This window comes from Podarcis bocagei, assembly GCF_964188305.1.
Source record: "Podarcis bocagei genome assembly, chromosome: 16".
NCBI lineage: Eukaryota > Metazoa > Chordata > Lepidosauria > Squamata > Lacertidae > Podarcis > Podarcis bocagei.
The window spans coordinates 26600014-26619245 of record NC_138142.1 but is presented as its reverse complement, the minus strand read 5'-3'; the positions used below and the strand labels follow the sequence as shown (position 1 = coordinate 26619245).

General features: G+C 44.1%; 1 protein-coding gene across 15 annotated transcripts in view; it reads left to right on the top strand.

Moving 5' to 3' along the window:
* BCAN (brevican) overlaps positions 1 to 19232 on the top strand; it is a gene marked incomplete at its 5' end in the record, with an annotated part of 47525 nt that overhangs the window by 25543 nt on the left and 2750 nt on the right. For 12 of the 15 annotated variants that reach the window (XM_081175524.1, XM_081175532.1, XM_081175531.1 and 9 more), the window contains 8 exons: positions 2163 to 2456; positions 5681 to 6004; positions 8638 to 9789; positions 14211 to 14318; positions 15549 to 15707; positions 16393 to 16475; positions 16810 to 16954; positions 18802 to 18984. In XM_081175524.1, coding sequence (XP_081031650.1) covers positions 2163 to 2456; positions 5681 to 6004; positions 8638 to 9789; positions 14211 to 14318; positions 15549 to 15707; positions 16393 to 16475; positions 16810 to 16954; positions 18802 to 18984 — 2448 coding nt within the window. The remainder of the gene's footprint in view (positions 1 to 2162; positions 2457 to 5680; positions 6005 to 8637; positions 9790 to 14210; positions 14319 to 15548; positions 15708 to 16392; positions 16476 to 16809; positions 16955 to 18801; positions 18985 to 19232) is intronic. The other 3 variants (XM_081175530.1, XM_081175528.1, XM_081175526.1) reach the window with 3 other exon arrangements.

Below are 19232 nucleotides of genomic sequence, written 5' to 3'. Positions count from 1 at the left end.
CCCCTTTCTCCAGATCAGAGCTTACAACACAGCATACTACCACAACATTGCAGGTTACTATCAGTGAAGAGCTCTGGACTTCCTTGAGCAGAATTTCCCTTTTTAGTCTCTCTCAATCTCAACAAATGACATACCACTTAAAATATTGCAAAATATATCTCATGCCTATGCATTTAGCCCATAGATCTTCAACCAGTGTGATGAGTCCCACAGGTGAGTTGCATTGCCACACGAGGTAGCTTGTTGCAAAGCTGTTGCTTCCATGATTCCAGTTTAGACTGACCAGACCAAAGGAGCACTACATGTGTTTCTTGACAAGGAGGCATTCTTCTGATGAAATGCTTGTTTTATCAGTTTCCATGAGTGCTGCAATGGGGCAAGAGAAAGGCACATGACATTTTAAAAATAAGATACATATTTCTGGCCAGCTACATGCTCATGCCTTTCTCCTGCCCCATTGCAGGACTAGTTTTCATTTCATTGTAATGCTGAGGAACAGTAGGTATGTTGCTCTCTGAATTGCCATTTTAGGGTGAAATAAAATTAAGTTGTTAATGTCTGATGCTTCATTATGTTTTTTATATTCTGTTGGAAGCCACCCAGAGTGGCTGGGGCAATGCAGTCAGATGGGCGGGGTATATGTAACAATTGTTGTTGTTGTTGTTGTCACTATTAAGTATAAATCAAAAATGAGAAAATGAAAGTGGGACTAATGCTGCAGCTTGGGAGTCAGAGGTGAGTCTCAAGTCTGGATCGGTTGAAGATTCCATATTATCTCCTCATATTCACTGAATTGCTGGAGAGGCTGTGGAATGTGTGGTGGGCATATAGGAAAGTGGCTCAGTTCTGAGAAGAAGAATTTGTTGAAATAAAAGTAATTACTGGACAAAACACTTATAAATGTCCAAAGCTGGCTCAGCTCAATCGTTTTACAAGACGTAACATTAACCTAATCCAAATAAGATATATTTTACTAGCAGCCAGGCTTGTAATAATGAGGTACTGGAAAAAACTGGAGGGTGCTTCTTTGGGAAACTGGTACAATGGCAAATAGCACCTGTGGAAAAATTGGCAAATAAAATAAAACTGGCACAAGATTTGAAACATAAGGATGCTTTCACAATAGATTGGTCCAGCTTTATTATGTACATGGCTGGAAATGAAAACGGAGGACTCAGTTCACAAAATGAAACTTTCTGGTTAGCATAAAGTGTACATTGCCTTCTCTGCAAATGGTTGAATGAGACAGGCACTTACTATCCAATTTGGATGCCATTTCTGATGTATTGCCTAAATTTTATCTTATGGGCCAGGGCGGGATGTTTTATTTTAAGTTTTACAATGTTGTAAGAATTTAATGATAAAAATTTAAAACAACAACAGAGCATACTATATAATGTCTTGTAAAATAAACCTAAGTACATTATTAAAAGGTGCAATACCAGTCATCTGCATCTGTCACCAAAACACACATAATCTCGAGGAGGGAGTCCCATTAAGAGGGTGCCACCCCAAGAATGCCGTGTCCCATGTCACTGCCTTGCCTGCCACCTGAACTGAAGGAAGAAGCCCCCTCTTCTCACACCAAGGAGCAGTACCTAAGTGCTTCTCCCCAGATAACAAGCTTCAGAAAGCCCTTACGTAACATTAATTTACTATCTAGTATAGGAGTGGGGAACCTCAGGGCAAGAGGCCAGATACAACCTTCCAGGCATCTGTGTCCAGTTCTTGGGACTCTTCCTTGGACCCTCCCCAGGCCACACCTCTCACTGGTCCTGCTCTGCATCCTCCTCAAGTACTTTTGCCTGGCTGGGATGTTTCTTAAGCATTTTAAAATGGGGTGAGGAACCTATTGCCCCCCAACATCCCTATTGGCCACGCTGGCTGCAGGGGCTGATGGGAGATGAAAGTCGAATAACACATACTTTGTAACAACTTAGGCTGCTTGGAGCTTTTTGAAATATTAATCAAATATTTTGAAATATTAATCAAATATTAAAAACAATTTATAAATGTGATTAAATAAATAGTACACCTGGAGAGCCACAGATTAGCCACTGCTGTTTTAACAGATAAGTAAATATGCTTCTTTTAATTCAAGCCAAAGCATGTTTTGTTGTTATCTCTTTAAACACTGATGCCCAACTTGTCTCTGGTTGCAGGAGAGCTGTTTGTGGTGAGCTCTCCAGAGAAATTCACTTGGGAGGAGGCCAGAGCTGAGTGTAAGTCTCTGGGAGTGGAGATTGCCACGACAGGCCAGCTGTATGCAGCATGGAATGAAGGTCTGGACCACTGCAACCCTGGCTGGCTGGCAGACGGAAGTGTGCGGTACCCCATCGTCACCCCACGGGAGAAGTGTGGAGGAAACGTCTCAGGAGTCAAAACCATCTTCCTCTTTCGCAACCAGACTGGATTTCCAGATCCCCAAAGCAAATATGACGTGTATTGCTTTAGAGGTAACAATCCTTCTGGTATGGCTAAACTCTGAGTAGGATTGCCACCTTGCTCACCTGGAGGTCAAAACACAAGATAAATTAAGTCCGTGAAACTTTTCCAATCATTTGCTAGGAAGAGATACACCTGCTAAATTTCTCTGTGTTAGAGGCTCCTGTCAAAAGCACAAGAGCAGAGCCAGTGGGGGAAAGGTGGCAACTCTATTCACTAGAACAATTACTTCTAGGGCTTATCCACACTCACCTGTGCTCCGTGCATTCTACGCAGAGGTCCACTCTTTCCAGGTCTGTTTCTGGGTGGTTTTTCCTTTTGTCTTGGTGCTTTCCCCGAGAAAACCCACGTTTTACTGCTGAATCACCGCAAACGCCAAATGGGTTTGCTGCAGATTGTTGTTTGCTCCAATTCTGCAGTAAAACATGAGTTTTCCTAGGGCAAGTGTTGGGACAAAGAAAAATTGCTCGCACACGACCTGGAAAGCCCGGACCTGTGCCTAGAAAGCACATAGCAGAGGTACGTGTGGATGAGCCTCTAGTTTGCTAATATTTTATGTGATTTAATTCCTGCAGGGTCCTTGGAAAAGTTTTGTTATAGTGGTACCACTAAGCAGAAGTCTGGGCCCTCACAGAAGGCACTGTCCCTTTAGACTGCTCCCATGTTGCAGGTGGGATTCAGTCAAATACTGACAACATTGCATTATCAACACATTCCTTATTGTGGATTTGACACTCTTGCACAACAAACCTGGTCCTCCCCACACTGCCCCCCTAAAGTCCTAATTTCTTGAGGTGGAAGGAAAGTGACAGGAAAATGCACTGGAAAGTGTGTGCGTGAGGAATAACAATTGCTTGAGGCAATGTTGTCTAGCCTCCCCACAAACAAATCAGAATGAATGCTTGACATGGGAGTTTACATGCATTTCAACCAATCTGAAATTTGAACCAATTTCAAACAAATGCATTTTCAACAGATGCATTTTGGCAAATCAGAACAATTGCTTGACATGATACCAAATTGAAATGCCATCCACTAAACTTTGCACAAACAAATCAGAATGAATGCTCAATAAACAAACAAACAAACAAACAAACAAACAAACAAACAGTGGGTGCTGTTCAACCTACTTGCAACCTTTGTCTGGAAGAGACCTCAGAATGCAGTCTGGCTTGCCTATGTCTTTTGCCAATAGGGCAAAGCACATGCAGCTCCATGTTCAAAATGTGCAAGCAGCTGCATTCAAAATGTGTGTGATGCCCTTGTGGCTTGGTTTCAAAATGCAAAAAAGGGAAGGCAGGTGGAAAGCCCTCAGACATGGAGAAGCATACACCCTGGGGGTTTTCCACCTGCAAGCAGCAGCGTGCCCCCCCCAGTCATATTTGAGTGCAGGAAAGAGAGGGGAGAATGGGGAGATGATGTTGGAGGCACCATCACTGGCACGGCCATTTGCACATATAGGTCCCTGAATTTTCATTGAAAATGTCAACTCTGTTCTTGCCGCAAACCCACGCCCATAAACAGACTGCAACAGCATAATGAATAACTGATGCCGTCATCCTAAACATACTTCTTACAGAGTAAATCCCATGGACACCATGGAATTTATAGCTGAGTAAAACTAGAATAATTCCCTTTGGACACTGTCATTACTCACTTCCCTTCCCTTCTCTGCCAATCTCCATCTTCCAAGTCAAATACATCCCCATTTCCATCACCAATCCCCATAACACAGTCAAAAGGATGACAGGAGTTGCAGTCTGGCAAATTTGGAGATACAAACTCCTCACCTAAGTGTCATTTGACTTTCTTTCAACCCCCACCCCTACCATTTGCAGGGGTGGACTGATCTGGGCAGGAGGATAATACAGATCACTATCTAAAGCCCCCCCCCCCATCACTACTGTAGTGGTTAAATTCCTCCAGAGTCTAAAACTGAATGTCCACAACAACCCTGTGCGGTAGGTTACATTGAGATGTAGTTACTGATCCCAGGTCACTCTGAGCTTTGTGGCTGAGTGATCTGCCCCATTCATGTCTAAAACGGGTTCACTGTTAAGAACACCTGAATTCCTCAAGAAGAGCCCTTCTGTAGCCAACCAGTAGCTCTAGCTGATCCAGAATTCAATTTTCCACAGCGCACATGCTGAAATCGCTGCTTCTCTACAAGTGTTAAAGGTGCTCTGTACACCTTTTCACTTGACCTGCCCTGCCATTCAGATGCCTCTGGGAAGTTCATAAACACAGCTGCCCTCTCTTGCTGTCAGGGTGGCTCATGTGTCCTATTTTCAAATAGAGGACTGTCCATCCCAAGTCTGAGTTAAAAATAAGAAGCCACCAAAAAGAGATGGTTATGGGAGCTCATCCAGAGTCAAAGGTCTGAGCCAGCCCAAAAGCCACCTTGTGTCTTCCCCACTGTGCTGAGATGTGTTGCGTTTCTGTTTAAATTACAGCAATTATTTCTAAATTTGACTCTATACAAATAAATCACCATGTGCACATTTTATGCAAATCCATGCCCTCTTTTCTTTTGATGCGACACATCCTTTTTTGGGGAGGATGCAGAACTAGCCCTCCTACCTTGACCCCCAGTAACTAGTGAGGCCTGGTGCCTCTGATCCTGCTGGTAGGAAGTAGTTGCCAAAGCTATTGCCATTGGTAAACCTGCCCACCATGAATTTCTCTCACCCACTTTTAAAGCCACCTAAGTTCATTTTTGTTATTAGAAGGAGCATGCGGGGAAGTGGGGGCTGAACCTCTCAACCTTCCCTCTCTATGCCAGTCATTGGCGCATGGAGAGGGAAGGGTTCTGCTAATTTCCTGCTGTGTACCCATGCCGTGGTATGACATAACCCAGAACCCCTTTTCAACATGGGCAGATGTGTCAATAAACAAACATGACTTTAGGGCCAGCTGGGTGAGGCAACTGCCTCAGGTGGCAGTTTCTACAAGGGCAGCAGTGGGCTCCCCCTCTCCACAAACTAGCCTGCTGCCCTCACTCATGCGTGAGGGGAAATGCTCATTACCAGTATTCTTCAGCTGCCAGTCTGGTTGTCTTCTGTACACAGAACCAGGGGGAAGTGCCATCTTGGTCCTTTGCCTCAAACAGCGAAACCCTGCCCTGTCTTGCCTACCCCTATGTGAGTAAGCTCAGCATTCCTGCCCAGGCTGCTTTGAAACGATGTTTCTGAAGTACCCCCAGAGGCAGTAACACCCCCTTTCTTTCTGCCCACAGAAGAGACAAGCCCTTTTTCTGATTCTCCAGTCCCCGAGGCAGAGGGCAGCAAGGAGATTGTGACTGTGACAGAAAAGATGGAAGAGCTGCGGCTGCCCAAAGCGGAGCGCGAGGTGGCGAAGGAATCCAGAGGGGCCATTTATTCCGTGCCCCTTTTGCAGGACAACCTTGAGGCTCAGCAGCAAAAGCCCAGCAGTGCCCCTGAAGAGACAGCCCCACAAGGGCCTGAGGCAGGCCCAGGTAGCTGTGCTTTCAGTCCAGGACAGAGAGATGAGGAAGGGGGAAAAGAAAGAGATGGAGGTTGCCCAGGGAGACACAGGCATGGTAGGTGAAGAGAAGAAAGGTCTGAGGATCATAAAGGGTTGAGCAGCTGTGATTCCTGCATTGCAGAGGGTTCGGCTAGATAACCCTTTGGGTAAGAAGGAAACTTCTCTGGGAAGAGGTTCAGAAAAGGGCAACTAAAATGGAGTGACTCCCCTATGAGGAGAGGTTGCAGTGTTTTGATTTGTTATCTAGAGAAAAGGTGAGTTATAGGTGATATACTATTAGAAATTTATAAAACTGTGCAAATGGAGTTTGCTCCCATCGGACGCAGTGATGGCCACCAACTTGGATGGCCATCAGATTAGACAAATTCATTTGGGATAGTGGCTACTAGCCATGTTCACTATGCTCCGCCTCCACAGTTTGGAGGCAGTAATGCTTCTGGATACCAGTTACTGGAAGCCACAAGAGGGGAGAGGGAGTGCTCTTGTGCTCTGATCCCACTTGTGGGATTCCCACAGGCATCTGATTGGCCACTGTGAGAACAGGATGCTGGACAAAATGGGCCATTGGCCTGATCTAAGAGGCTCTTCTTACATTCTAAATTGGAAGGTCAGTCCCTTTAATCCCCTACTAGGAATGGACTGTAAGATTGTGGGCTATGCCCATTGGGCTTCATGCATGTAGACCCTGTACAAACACAATGCTCACATCTGGACAACTGGGGCTGCCACTGAGAAGAGTGTGATATTGATCCAGAGAGCTGAGGATTGTCTGTGGTGAGAAACAAAACAAACGAAATTAAAGTTCTATAAATAAATGGGACAGATTTTTCTCATAAAACCCCTGAATTCTTCAGACTGCATAAATTATGCAAAAATAAACAAAAAACGATTCCAATCTGTTTACGGTAATCTGCATAATCCACCCTACATCATCTGGACAGAAACAAAAACTTGGGTGCTAACACAAGTTAGGGGGAGAGAAAAGAGAGAGAGAGAGATTTGCACCCCCTATAACTCAGCCCTTGAAGAGCTGCTGCTCAGTGCTAGAGCACCTGCTTTGTATGCACAAGGTCCCAGGTTCAATCCTTGGCATTTCCAGGTCGGGCTAGAAATGCTTGAAACCCTGATGGTCTGCCAATCAGTGCAGAGGCCTTCAAAGGAGTTGCTCTTAGTGGTGCCCCATGGCTTGGATGCACAGCTCAGATGCACATTCAGTATTGTGAGCCCAGTTTTGTGGAACTCCCTTCTTGTTGCAGTCAGACAGGCCCTGTTGAACTTCTGGCCCTGACTGAAGACTTTATTATTCTATCAAGCTTTTCAGCTGAACTCTGACTTTATAGTTTGAACTCATTTTTAGTCTTACTCTATTGAGATGACTGTAATTAAGCAGCATACAAATTATTAAAACAAATAATAAATAAAAATAAGTGTACTGTATCAGATACAGAGACCCCTCTTTTGCGCCTTCCTATCAAAGTTCCTTTTAAATGGAGATTCCAGGAAAATGAATTTCACGATTCATTCCATAGTCAGTAAGTAAATGTGTATTGTACACCAGTACCTGACACCCAGTATTTGGTACTTTTTTGCCCATATTTGGCATGAATTGGCAGTTAACTACCTGACAGCGCTGGGTAGCTAATGCAGTGCAGTATTTTGCATTTGGCAGTTTCTGGCAAATCCAAGACATTTATGTTGTGCTCATCCATTCAATTCAGAATTCAAATTTTGCAATTGGTAATGGTGTCTCTCCTGTCTGCCCCCCCAATCTTATTTGAGTGCTCTTTTTTTTTTAAAAAAAAAGCCCACACAAACAGAGGAGGTAAACTCTCCCACACATGCAAATGTGAATACAGCATTAACCATGAAATGGGAGACACTTGTTGAATCTCACCATTGATTAGGCCAGGGGTTGATTAGGCCAGGGGTGATCCAGATATTGTTGACTACAACCCCCATAATTTGTAGTCTGCTGGCGCTGCTCACTGCTGGAAGTTAGAATCCAACCACAACTGGAGAGTCAAGGGTTACCTAACCCTAGAATAGATCTGCAAGTGCCTCCTGGGTTTAGTTGTCTTTCTTTTATTTATTTCTTTATTGAATTTTAATAACAACAGACAGAAAGAGAAATTATCTTAAATATGTTAAGCTGTCAGCAGTTTCCAATAAGAACATAAAGGATATAGCTAAGCATGTGAATTACTGAGTCAATAATGAAACATACCAAGAGAGAAAGGATGTGTGGTCCACGATTACCATTGGTTCCATGGTCTAAAGCAAAACAATTAAAATGTGTCATTTCAGAAAAGATTTAAAAGAGACCTTTAACTGTACTAAATCCCAGCGTTTGCATAGAGGTTTGGACCTGATACTGTGCTTGTATATGAAGGAAAATTAGACCAAATGGCAAGGAAGGAATCTTGAGTACTTGGGCCCTTGAACACTTAGCTTTTTCAAGAAGAGCAATTTGCCAAGTCTTGGAATATCAATGGTCTGGATAATTAAGATCAAAAGTCTTCCAAAACTTGGCAGTTGTCAAAACTTTGCCACTGTCAAAAGATGCAAGGTCAGTTTCTTGTTATTCAGATCTTGATCCAAATCTACAAACCAATTGTCTTTCTAAGTGCAGTGTCTAAGGACAATTCCCACCTTTGGGAAGATTTCATTTCCTTCCTTTCAATTTTGCAGAGGAAGAGACAGAAGAAGCCCAGAGCACTGAGGAAGATGAGATGTTTGATCTAGGCCATCCGGTAGAAGAGGAATCTGATGAAGAACAAAACCTGCCCGGGCCTTCAGAAGCAGCTCCAGAGGAGTTTGAGTCCACAGCAGAAGATGAGGTGGAAAGCACCACTCAGGCATGGTCCCAAACCTCCCCAGACCTCAGCACATCAGAGGATGAGGATGAACCCCATGGCTTTCATGGCCCTGCAGGTTCTGTCCTAGCACCCTCTCAAGAGCATGGAGGAGAAGGCACCACTGAAGCTGACTCTTCTGACAGCCTCTCCACTGGCGGAGGAAGCCAAGCAGCAAGTGACTCTGAAGAGCTGCATAAAGACCCATCGTCATCACCCTCCACCTCAGAGATTGCAGCTGAAAGGAAGGTTGTCCCTCTAGAGCAGGTGGCTCAAAATATCAGCTACAGTGATCCTGAAAAAGCTGGCATTGTTCCTCAGCAGCCTGAGCACTCGGGGCTGCCTGAAAACTCCTCTGCAGCTGCTGAGCAGACCCACATGCATGTAGCCCTACAAAGTGGGCTTGTTCCTGGATTCACAAGCACCCACGTCCCTGGTCATCCTGACGACTCAGTCGATGCAGAGTTTTCAGGGGCTGTGCCTCCGGGAACAGCTGCAACTGTGGAGAGGACAGCAGTGTGGAAGAGGGTGGTCCCAGAATCCTCAAGCACCACAGCTGCCAGCCTGTCTGAAGAGAGTGAGGAGCATTCTGGGTCTGCCTGGATTTCACCTGCCGTTGCCACGGGGTTTGCAACTTCCAGTCCCAAAGAGGCTGTGGTTGACTCAGGACATGCAGTTAGCACCCAACTTCCTGGGGAGGAGCATGAGACTGAGGAGGCCACTGAGAGCACCACGCCAGACCTGTCAGCAGAAGAATCGGATGAAGAAAGGGAAACCACCATGGCTGGCCCAGTGCCAACTGGAGGTGGCGAAGAGCACGATGGGGAGAAAGAAGATGCCCCCTCACTTGCCGAGGTCATCTCTGGAGACATATCAGGCTCACCATTCATGAGCCCTCTGTTCACAGAGCCCTCCTTGACCACTGCCCACCCTCTGCCTGTCCTGCCCACAGAAAGTGCCAGCCTTGGATCAGGTGGGAACATTTCAGGTAACCCTTTTGCCTGCACTGCCTTGGTGCTCTTGGCCACTATTTTGGCTGACCTTTCCCACTAAAACCCTAATGATGTTCCCCCCAAAGCCACGCTTTTCTCTTTGTATATGTCTCTCCCACCCCCCATTTCTTCTCCCCCCACATCACCTGGATTGGGAAAGGTATAAAGACCCAGAGAAGCACATGTTTTGTCAAACAAACAAACAAACAAAATAGTCTTAGAGAGTGCATGCTCTTTAAATCTCTCCTACTTCTATGAAGTGTTTTAATGACTATTTCCATGAAAAACAAGCCGGGAATGAGGACAGCACTGGTCATAACAAGGAGACTAATAAAAAAGAGAGAAAAAATTAAAAACTTTCTAGAAGAAGGCCATCTGGCTGGATGTATGTACCCTATTGTGTGTGTCTTGTGTTTTTTCCCCTCACATTGCTCCTCTGCTTATTTGTTTCCCTCCACACTAATGAATTAATATCCCTAACGTTACTTAAACCCTTGCTCAGCACTGAACTTAGAGCCATATTCTCATGAGTGATGATTACAAATATTAGAAGAGTGTGTGTGTGTGGTGAATATAGGAAGCTGTCTCATACTGATTATGGTCATTGGTCGATCTACCTCAGTATTGTCTGCATACACACTATACCTTCAAAGCACATCCTTTCTCTCAAAGAATTCTGGGCGCTGTGGTCTATGGAAGCAAGCTAGAGATAACCTTGCCAGGAGTGGCCCAAGCCATTTTGCCGCTTGAAGCAAAGGACAAGATGGTGCATTCCCCATCCTGTGCACAAAATCTGACAAATAGTTGAATCTTACTTCAGCACTGGTGATGGAGCAGAGTTCTCCACCACATCCTTAAGGCAGCAAACTAGCTTAGTGGCTGCAGGGCAGACCACATGGCACACATTTTTAGCTACTGTCCACCCCTCAGAATTTGCTGCTTGAGGCACTTGCCTTATTCTCCCTCATGGAAGGACTTGTCTTGCACCCTGCCTACTTGGTGCATGTGACATGCCTGTGGCCTTCTTTTATCCTCACAACAGCATTAGGAGGTTGATTAGGTTAAAGTAATGGCAACTCGCCCAAGGCCACCTTAGCATGCTTTGTGACTAAGCAAAAATTTGGAAGCATTTTGGCCTATCTAAGTCCAATACTGGCGCTGTGTGTGTGTGTGTGTGTGTGTGTGTGTGTGTATAGTTGGCATAGGAGGATTTTTTAAAGATAGTGCTGGGCATAATCTGGGCTTTCTAAGGGAAGGGACAGCAAACTATGAGCCCTCACAGAAGGATATTGTCGGGAAATTCAGTGTCTGAATAATGGGAATGGTGGAACAAATAATTTTGCTTTCTCTTGTATGATGATAGCCAACAAATCTCCAAGGTTACTTTCAGATGATCTGTTTACTGCACATTCATTCTGATTTGTTGGTGGGGAGGTTATATGATGCCACACCAAGCAATTGTTATCCCACACATCCCATTGCATTTCTTTGTCACTTTCCTTACTGCAAAAAGTCCAATATAAATACTTAGATATTAGAGTAACAAATGCACTTTAATTGTGCCACCTGAATTTGCTGGTATGTGACTGAATCCCACTTACAAAATAGCAATGGTCTGGGAGAGCCCAAGTCTGTGTTTCTCTAGCCTCCAGCTCAGGAGATGAAGAGAAAATATCTGGTTGTGTGCTCTGCTTTATAGAGGGCTTGTATGCTCAGCTCTCTGAACATGGTGAAAACTTAGAAAGTCCTCCTTGAAACAGCTGGTGCAGAGAGTTTAATCATCATCAGGATTGTCATCAGGAGGCACTAGCACCAAATATTTTGCACGGTCCCCCAGTCTTCTTCCCACCTTATCTATTTATCTAATTTGTTTATTTTTTGTATTAAACTTAATAAAAATATGTTTCTAAAAATGTAACATTTATATAAATCGCAGGATTAAACAATGCATACACAGTCACACATGTTTATTTCTGTCTTAGCTTCTTGCTAAGCGCGCACACACACAAAAAAAACTTACACACACACACACATGCTAAAAAGTAAAATTGTCAATTTTTATGAATCAAATCTTTATTGCAAGTGTTAATGAGAAGTATTAAAGCAGAATAAGAGGCAGACAGAACACATTATCCAGATGTGTACAGTGGGATAAAATAAATAGAAGAGTAGCATACAGTAAAATGAAATGGACACCAACATTTTAAAAGTTGCACCAAGTCACAAACTCCAAAGAGGAAAATTACAACACGTCGGGGGTCATTTCTTGGTGAGTTTTGCTTGCAGCAACACACAGAGTGGCAGGTGCCTTAAGAAACTACACTGCCCAGCATTCTTTGTGGGAAGCCATGACTGTTTAATGATGCTTTAAATGTATCATATGGCTGCAGCAAGATGGAGGCAAAGGGTGATGGGCCACAAAGGGGCAAACCATCTGGTCTGGAGTTGCTGGGCAATAAGTGGTGAACCACCCTGAGATCTACAGATGAAAGGCAGTATACAAAATTAATTAATGAATTAATTGATAATAAATAAGTTCTACACTACCAATATTAACTGTTTCAGTGTAAGAAGAGTCTGGCTGTGGGACCATCCAGCCTAGCATTCTACTTTCTGCAGTGACCAAGCAGATACCTCCAGGAAATCCACAGCAGAAGAGTAGAGCCACACTCTGCCCCCATTGTTTGCCCCCAGCAAAGTGGCATTCTGAGATAGACCACCTCTGGACATGCAGGTTCCTGTTGAAGACATTGAAGAATCTATCCTCCTAGAACCAAGGGACTTCAGTGTATCTGAATGTTGACAGGAAAGGCGTCATGATAGAAGCTTATGAAATTATAAACGGCATGGAGAAAGTGGATGGAGACATACTTGTCTCCCTCTCCCATAACACTAGAATTTGAGGATATCCAGCGAAGCTGAATATTGGAAGATACAGGACAAACAAAAGAAAGGACTTATTCACAGAGCTGTGATGCTCATGTAGTTCAACTAGATGGTTCAATGGCCTGATCCAGCAAACTCTCCTTATGGTCATCTGCCCCACCTTCTCCTTGCTGAAATAGGCTTTACCTACTTTATTAATATAAAGGTGATTTAAATAAAGGATAATGCAGCCTGTCAAGTAAACCATAGAGCCTTACATGTGTTTGTTGAGAGAACACCAGTAGAGAATTAAAACCACAAAATATGCAGCCAATTAAAACATGGAAATATAAGCTGCTGGACCTTTAAAATATGTCATTCTAAGTTCTGTCCAAAGTTTTCCACTTCCCCCAGCACAGAAAAAGACCACATGTCTGGTAAGGTAAAAATTGTTTACTTACAAACTCTTCAAAAATCAGGTTCATGTGCTTTTCCATACAGCAGTCAAAAAACATAGGCAGTAAAACTTATGTTAGTTCCAAAGTGGTGGAAGTTCCTAAATTATTTGTATAAGAACACAAGGGTGGCTGTGTGTGCGTGCTTAAGTCATGTGGTCTGAGCATGGAGCAACCAGCTCAGACCTCTTTATAGACTGGAGTGCACATGCTAGACTGAGGCAAACAATATACCTGGCTTCCTTCCTCCCATGGTGACAGGAGTGACCTAGCTACACGTGGCAGGACTCTGGCGTAATACTCTCTGGCATTAACCCCTTTGTGCATTAATTACACTTAAGCATTTTGGTTATATGTGGCTGGTTATCCTACAGTATTTTAGCACCAAAGTCTGGAACTTGGCCCTGTAGGAGATTAGCAAGCAGAATGGCTTGAAATGACACTTCTATTGCAGCAATTGGAAAGCCTTTTTCAAGCCTAATTCAGTGGGGGATGGAGGATTTTTTTGGGGGGTCACAACTGAATATGTAAAGGTTAAGCCTCCCCTCCCTACCTGTGGCCCCACCCCCCATTGTTCATCAATTGTTGCAATTAAGCTTCAAAAAAAGCTTTTATTGGAGGTTTAAAAGCCACATTATTGCAGGAGTGTTTGGGGGGGGGGGGGTTGGAGATAGCAGCAGTGTAGGGGAAAAGGTTAACTCTTGCCTCCCCAGCTAGGCCTCTTCAGAAGATCATTCCACCGTGATTAAACATGGGGGCAGGGGGAAACAAAAACACTATTTTCAAGCCTTATTGCTGGGATAGCATACTCTTCAACATTTCTCTGATGAAAATAGCGGCATCCTATTCCCTACCTTCCAACATTTCTCCCATGAAAATAGGGACATCCTAGTGTGATGTGGGGAAGCTTGATGGGCTTTAAATGTATGGTGTGGGTCTGTTGCGAGTGTGTGTGGTTGTGGTTTGCACATGGTTGCAATGTTGTGCCTGAAGCGGTTTGCCAAGGCCCCTCCTCTAAGTGGGCATGGCTCTGCCCAGCAAGTGAAGTTCCTGCCTTCATTGACTGGAGTATCCTCTTCCTGGCCATTTGCTTCCAGGTGACTGTATCCCAAACCCCTGTAGGAATGGAGGGACCTGCACTGAAGAAGGGGACCACACAGGGTGCCTTTGCCTACCAGGCTACGGAGGAGATGCTTGTGAGATCGGTGAGTAGAACAACTGAGTCTGCTGCAAGGTATATGTTTGAACCCACACGGTGCCCACCAACCACTTGTCTATGGACGCTCCCAAGAGGTTTAAGATCTTTGACTGGAGTTATGTGCCCGCCATGAATATGTGTTCCTGCCTTATGCTCACAAGAAGTTCACACACTGGAGGAATAAAGAAAGACCTGTTCATTACATGAAATAAAAGTGACAGAGTATATGGGTGCTGTTTCAACCAGCAAGGTTACAAAATAAGCAGACAGTAAATCATACAGCATGTATCATACAGCATTGTTCTCTATCTTAAAGATTTAAACAGTCCTGACTATCCCAAAAGCCTAGAGCAGTGGTTCCAAAGCTCCCCACCCCCCGGTTCCATAAACCCATCCCTGGTACCCTCAACCTCCCTATTATACAGAATAGCAGTCTGCATGTTCCCCTAAGGAAGATAGTAACTCAATAGAATTCAGAACAGTAACCATTAATTGCACATTGATTCAAAATCCATTTAAAGCTATTTCGTTTAATTAATTCAACAAAACAGAACGACTTGATCCAATGATACCAGCTTTTCAAAGTGATTTATACCCCCAGCATCCCCCTGCCACCCCTCTGCCTCTTAGCATGACCCCTACACAGTACCACCGCCCTCCAGAGGATGGTACCACTCGCTGGCCTAGAATGTGAGCATGACAATTTGCCACAGCACCCACACTAAAAGCAAAGTGAGAAAGGGAAGGAGAAGAGTATGCCTGTTCTCAAGTAAACAGTACCTAAGCCAGGAATCAAGAGGTCTGTGCCTTTTGTTTGAGAGTCATGCTCTTCCTGTCAATAGCCTGTACCGGCAAGGCTACAGCATTTCTCTCACCCATTCCAGGGAAGCTGATATTTGAGATCATTGAGGAACAAGAGAGGGGGACCCCCTGCAACTTTGAGCTGCCCAACGTTAAAAAATCTGGACTTCAGGTTTTATTTTGGGCCATTGTTACGTTATGAAGGAGGGAGGGTTTTTCTTATAAGTGAGTGCCATAACACCTTTATTCCACTGCTTATTTCCTGCAGATTCCTGTATATTTATATTTAATGTGAGAATGTGCAGATCTAATGGAACATTTCACACATAGTATAGCTAAGCTGCCTTTAACCAGGCGACCTTTTTATTGCAAAGTAGGCTAGTTGATATTGCCTGTCTAACAAGCATTTTTGTCTCTCTCCTTTCTTTCTGCCAAGACCTGGAAAAATGCCGGCCTGGCTGGGACAGCTTCCAAGGGTTCTGTTACAAGCACTTCTCCACCCGGAGAAGCTGGGAGGATGCTGAGACCCAGTGCAGGAAGCTCGGAGGGCACCTGGCTAATATCATGACACCAGAAGAGCAGAACTTCATCAACAGTATGCCCACCAGGGGTTTCAGTAACATGGGCTTAGTTAATGTGGCAGTAATCCAGCAGTACAAAAATGTGTATATTAGGGGAAAGTGTGCATTGAAATTCATCAGCTAGTGAAAATAACCCTCAAAAAAACATTTTATTAAACAAAACTGTGTACAGTATACATTAGGGGAAATGTGCACTAAATTGCACAACAATTTTTCATGAAGACTTAAACAAAATTAAACAATATAAAGAAAATGAAAAAGATTACAGTGGTGTAGCACCGTGCAATACAGAATGAATTCTTAAAAAATGTGGATTGGTGGGGAAACTGAATTTTATTAAACAAAATTTTATTAAACAAACAAACAAACAAACAAACAAACAAACAAACAAACAAACAAACCTAAGAAACGGAGAGAAACCAGAATTGACATTTTTGCCCTCCCCATGCCATCTCTAACAACTTCCTTCAAAGAGAGAGTTTCTATAATTTCAAATCCAAACTCAAGTAAGTATCTCTTCCCCATGAAGCCTCAAGGACACTGCAGCCCACCCTGGAACGTTATCCTAGGCTGCCACCTAGCGTCATCTGATGGCACAGCAGGGCTGTCGTTAACAACTTCAAGTACTGTAGTTTCCTAATTGCTGTCTCTCTGTGCCTCATTCTTCTTCATCCATCCTCAAATCTTGTTGGCTTCTAGATAGGTACAAGGAGTATCAGTGGATCGGCCTGAATGACCGGACAATTGAAGGCGACTTCCAGTGGTCAGAGGGGAGTCCTCTGGTAAGTGATGCTCGCAATTTTTTTTTTTAAGATGCTTTAAAATAAATAAATAAAAAAACAAAGGCTTTTGTTACATGCAGACCAGTGCCTAATTATTCTGAGAAAGGTGGGTTGTAGGAACAGCATAGGAAATTGCCTTAGACCAGACTATCAAGCTCAGTATTGCCTGCACTGACTGGCAGTACCGTTCCAGGATCCCAATCCTACCTGGACTTGCTATCGGAGATTAAACTTGGCTCCTTTTTGGAAGATGCCACTGGTCTGGAACAGGGACACTGTTCATGCTTGCTGTCATTTAGTGACTCTCTCTCTCTTTTCTTTCTCTCTTGGGTAGCTTTATGAGAACTGGCATCCTGGGCAGCCTGACAGCTATTTCCTGTCTGGAGAGAACTGTGTCGTGATTGTTTGGCATGACGAAGGGAAGTGGAGTGACGTGCCTTGTAACTACCACCTGTCCTATACCTGCAAAATGGGGCTGGGTAAGCCTTGAGCTCTGGGGCTTCCCAGCTGGGGCCTTTGACTCAGAATTGTCGCTCTAGTCCAAGACCAAAGGCCCACCGAGACTTGTGACGTTTGTCGTTCATGTTTTTGAACTTGAAAAGTGGGAAACAATATATAGTTGCAGATAATGATCCCCAACAGGCAGCAGTTTTCAAAATGTTATCATCTGACCCCTGGGCAGGGGGCAGAAATAAGTGCCAGCTGTGTTGCATAAGCAATGATCTGTATTATACAGCTTGCAGAGACGGCTGCCATTTTTGATCAGGTATCATGACTGCAATTTATCTTAAGTTTGCAAAAATAAAAATAAAAAAAATAGCATGCATACAGTGCTCAGAGCTGTGTTGAAAAAAAAGTCACTTCTGCTTTTGTGGGTAGGTGTCCTAAATAAGGACATGGGTGACACTGTGGGTTAAACCACAGAGCCTAGGACTTGCTGATCAGAAGGTCAGCAGTTCGAATCCCCGCAACGGAGTGAGCTCCTGTTGCTCGGTCCCTGCTCCTGCCAACCTAGCAGTTTGAAAGCACGTCAAAGTACAAGTAGATAAATAGGTACCGCTCTGGCGGGAAGGTAAATGGCGTTTCCGTGTGCTGCTCTGGTTCTCCAGAAGTGGCTTAGTCATGCTGGCCACATGACCCGGAAGCTGTATGCCGGCTCCCTCGGCCAATAAAGCGAGATGAGCGCCGCAACCCCAGAGTTGGCCACGACTGGACATAATGGTCAAGGGCCCTTTACCTTTTTATCCTAAATATGTGGTGCCAGTTTGTGTGAAGGTGGAAATATCTCAGAAATAGGCAGTATTAGTTCTTTTAAAACCAGGTTGACATATTCTAAATATATGTGCATATGTAACTCACTTTTGGATGTGATAATATTTGACGATAACTTTGACAAAAGCATTTTGGACATGCCGATGGAGATTAAGGCCATCAGTGTCTATTAGTCATAATGCTTAAATTGAACCTCCCTGTTCAGAGGCTGCATACCTGGGTGCAAACAGGTAGGGGATGACTACCACCACTGTGGAAACCTAAGCATCTTTTGAAAGTGATAAAAGAAAAGAACCAACACCTTGCCTCATGAGCAGGTCAGCCCTGCCAGACACTAATGAAAAAGGGTGTGTTGCTTTGCTGTGACATTAATTGCAAGCTGAATCCAAACTTTAAACAAGTCCAGGCTCAGTTTTTTAATAGCCTGGAAGTTCTGAACTGGGGAAGTTTGTCTTCGAAACTCCCTCATTTTGAGTGATTCTAATATTTGCCAACCTATTGGGATAGCACATGCTATTGTGTCCCAGGCACCAGAAAAATTGGTGGCATTGGCATGAAAGGCAAGCTGAATCTGAGTTTCTTTTTTATTTAATTTATAGAATTTCCAAATTTACAATTAATCTGACATTTTCCCATTTACATTCACACAGTATTTGACTTCCCCTCCACCCTCCCATGGTCCCCTCTGATTATCTATTGCTGCTGCATATTATAATTAATCTATATCTTCTTTCCTCCACCTTATTTTCAGTACTGTATAGCTTTTACAGCTTTACTTACTCCAAACCTGCTAGTGTTTTAGCATGTTTACAATAGTTTTTTAAGTAATCTACAAACATTTTCCAATCCTCCTTGAAGGCTGTCTCATCTTGCCATCTAATCTGAATCTGACCTTCTAACCAGGCTCAGTCTGAAAGGTCCTAATTGGAGAAGTTCATACCTCAAACTCTCTCATTTTGAGCGTATCATTTGTTCTAACCTTTGCTAATTTGCTGGGGCAGCACATGATTGAGAATATACTAGTAGATGTTGACCCTGTTTACCTTGTATCCAGTGTTTTGCAGCCAACCCCCAGAGGTGGCAGATGCCCAAATATTTGGCAAACCAAAGCAGCGTTACGAAATCAACTCTGTCATCCGGTACTGGTGCCAAGAAGGGTTCACCCAGCGCCACTCCCCTGTCATCAGGTGCCAGGAGAATGGCCAATGGGAACAGCCGTCATTCACCTGCATCCCAAGTGAGTCTTTACATGGAGATGACTAGATTTCTATCTGCTTTGGTCTGTTTTGTGTTGTGGGAGGGGTTTAGGATAGTGGAAGGCATAGAGCTAGGAACTCTGTTGCAGGGGTCTCTGGCAGCTGGGTCAGTTACCTTATTCTCTGTGAAACTGGGGCAGCTTTATAGGGAGAGGGAACAGCCAGCCCCACATCTGCTGCTCTATAGTGCCTCCACTGCAGGTGGCCAGCAGAGATACTGTAGCCTTCA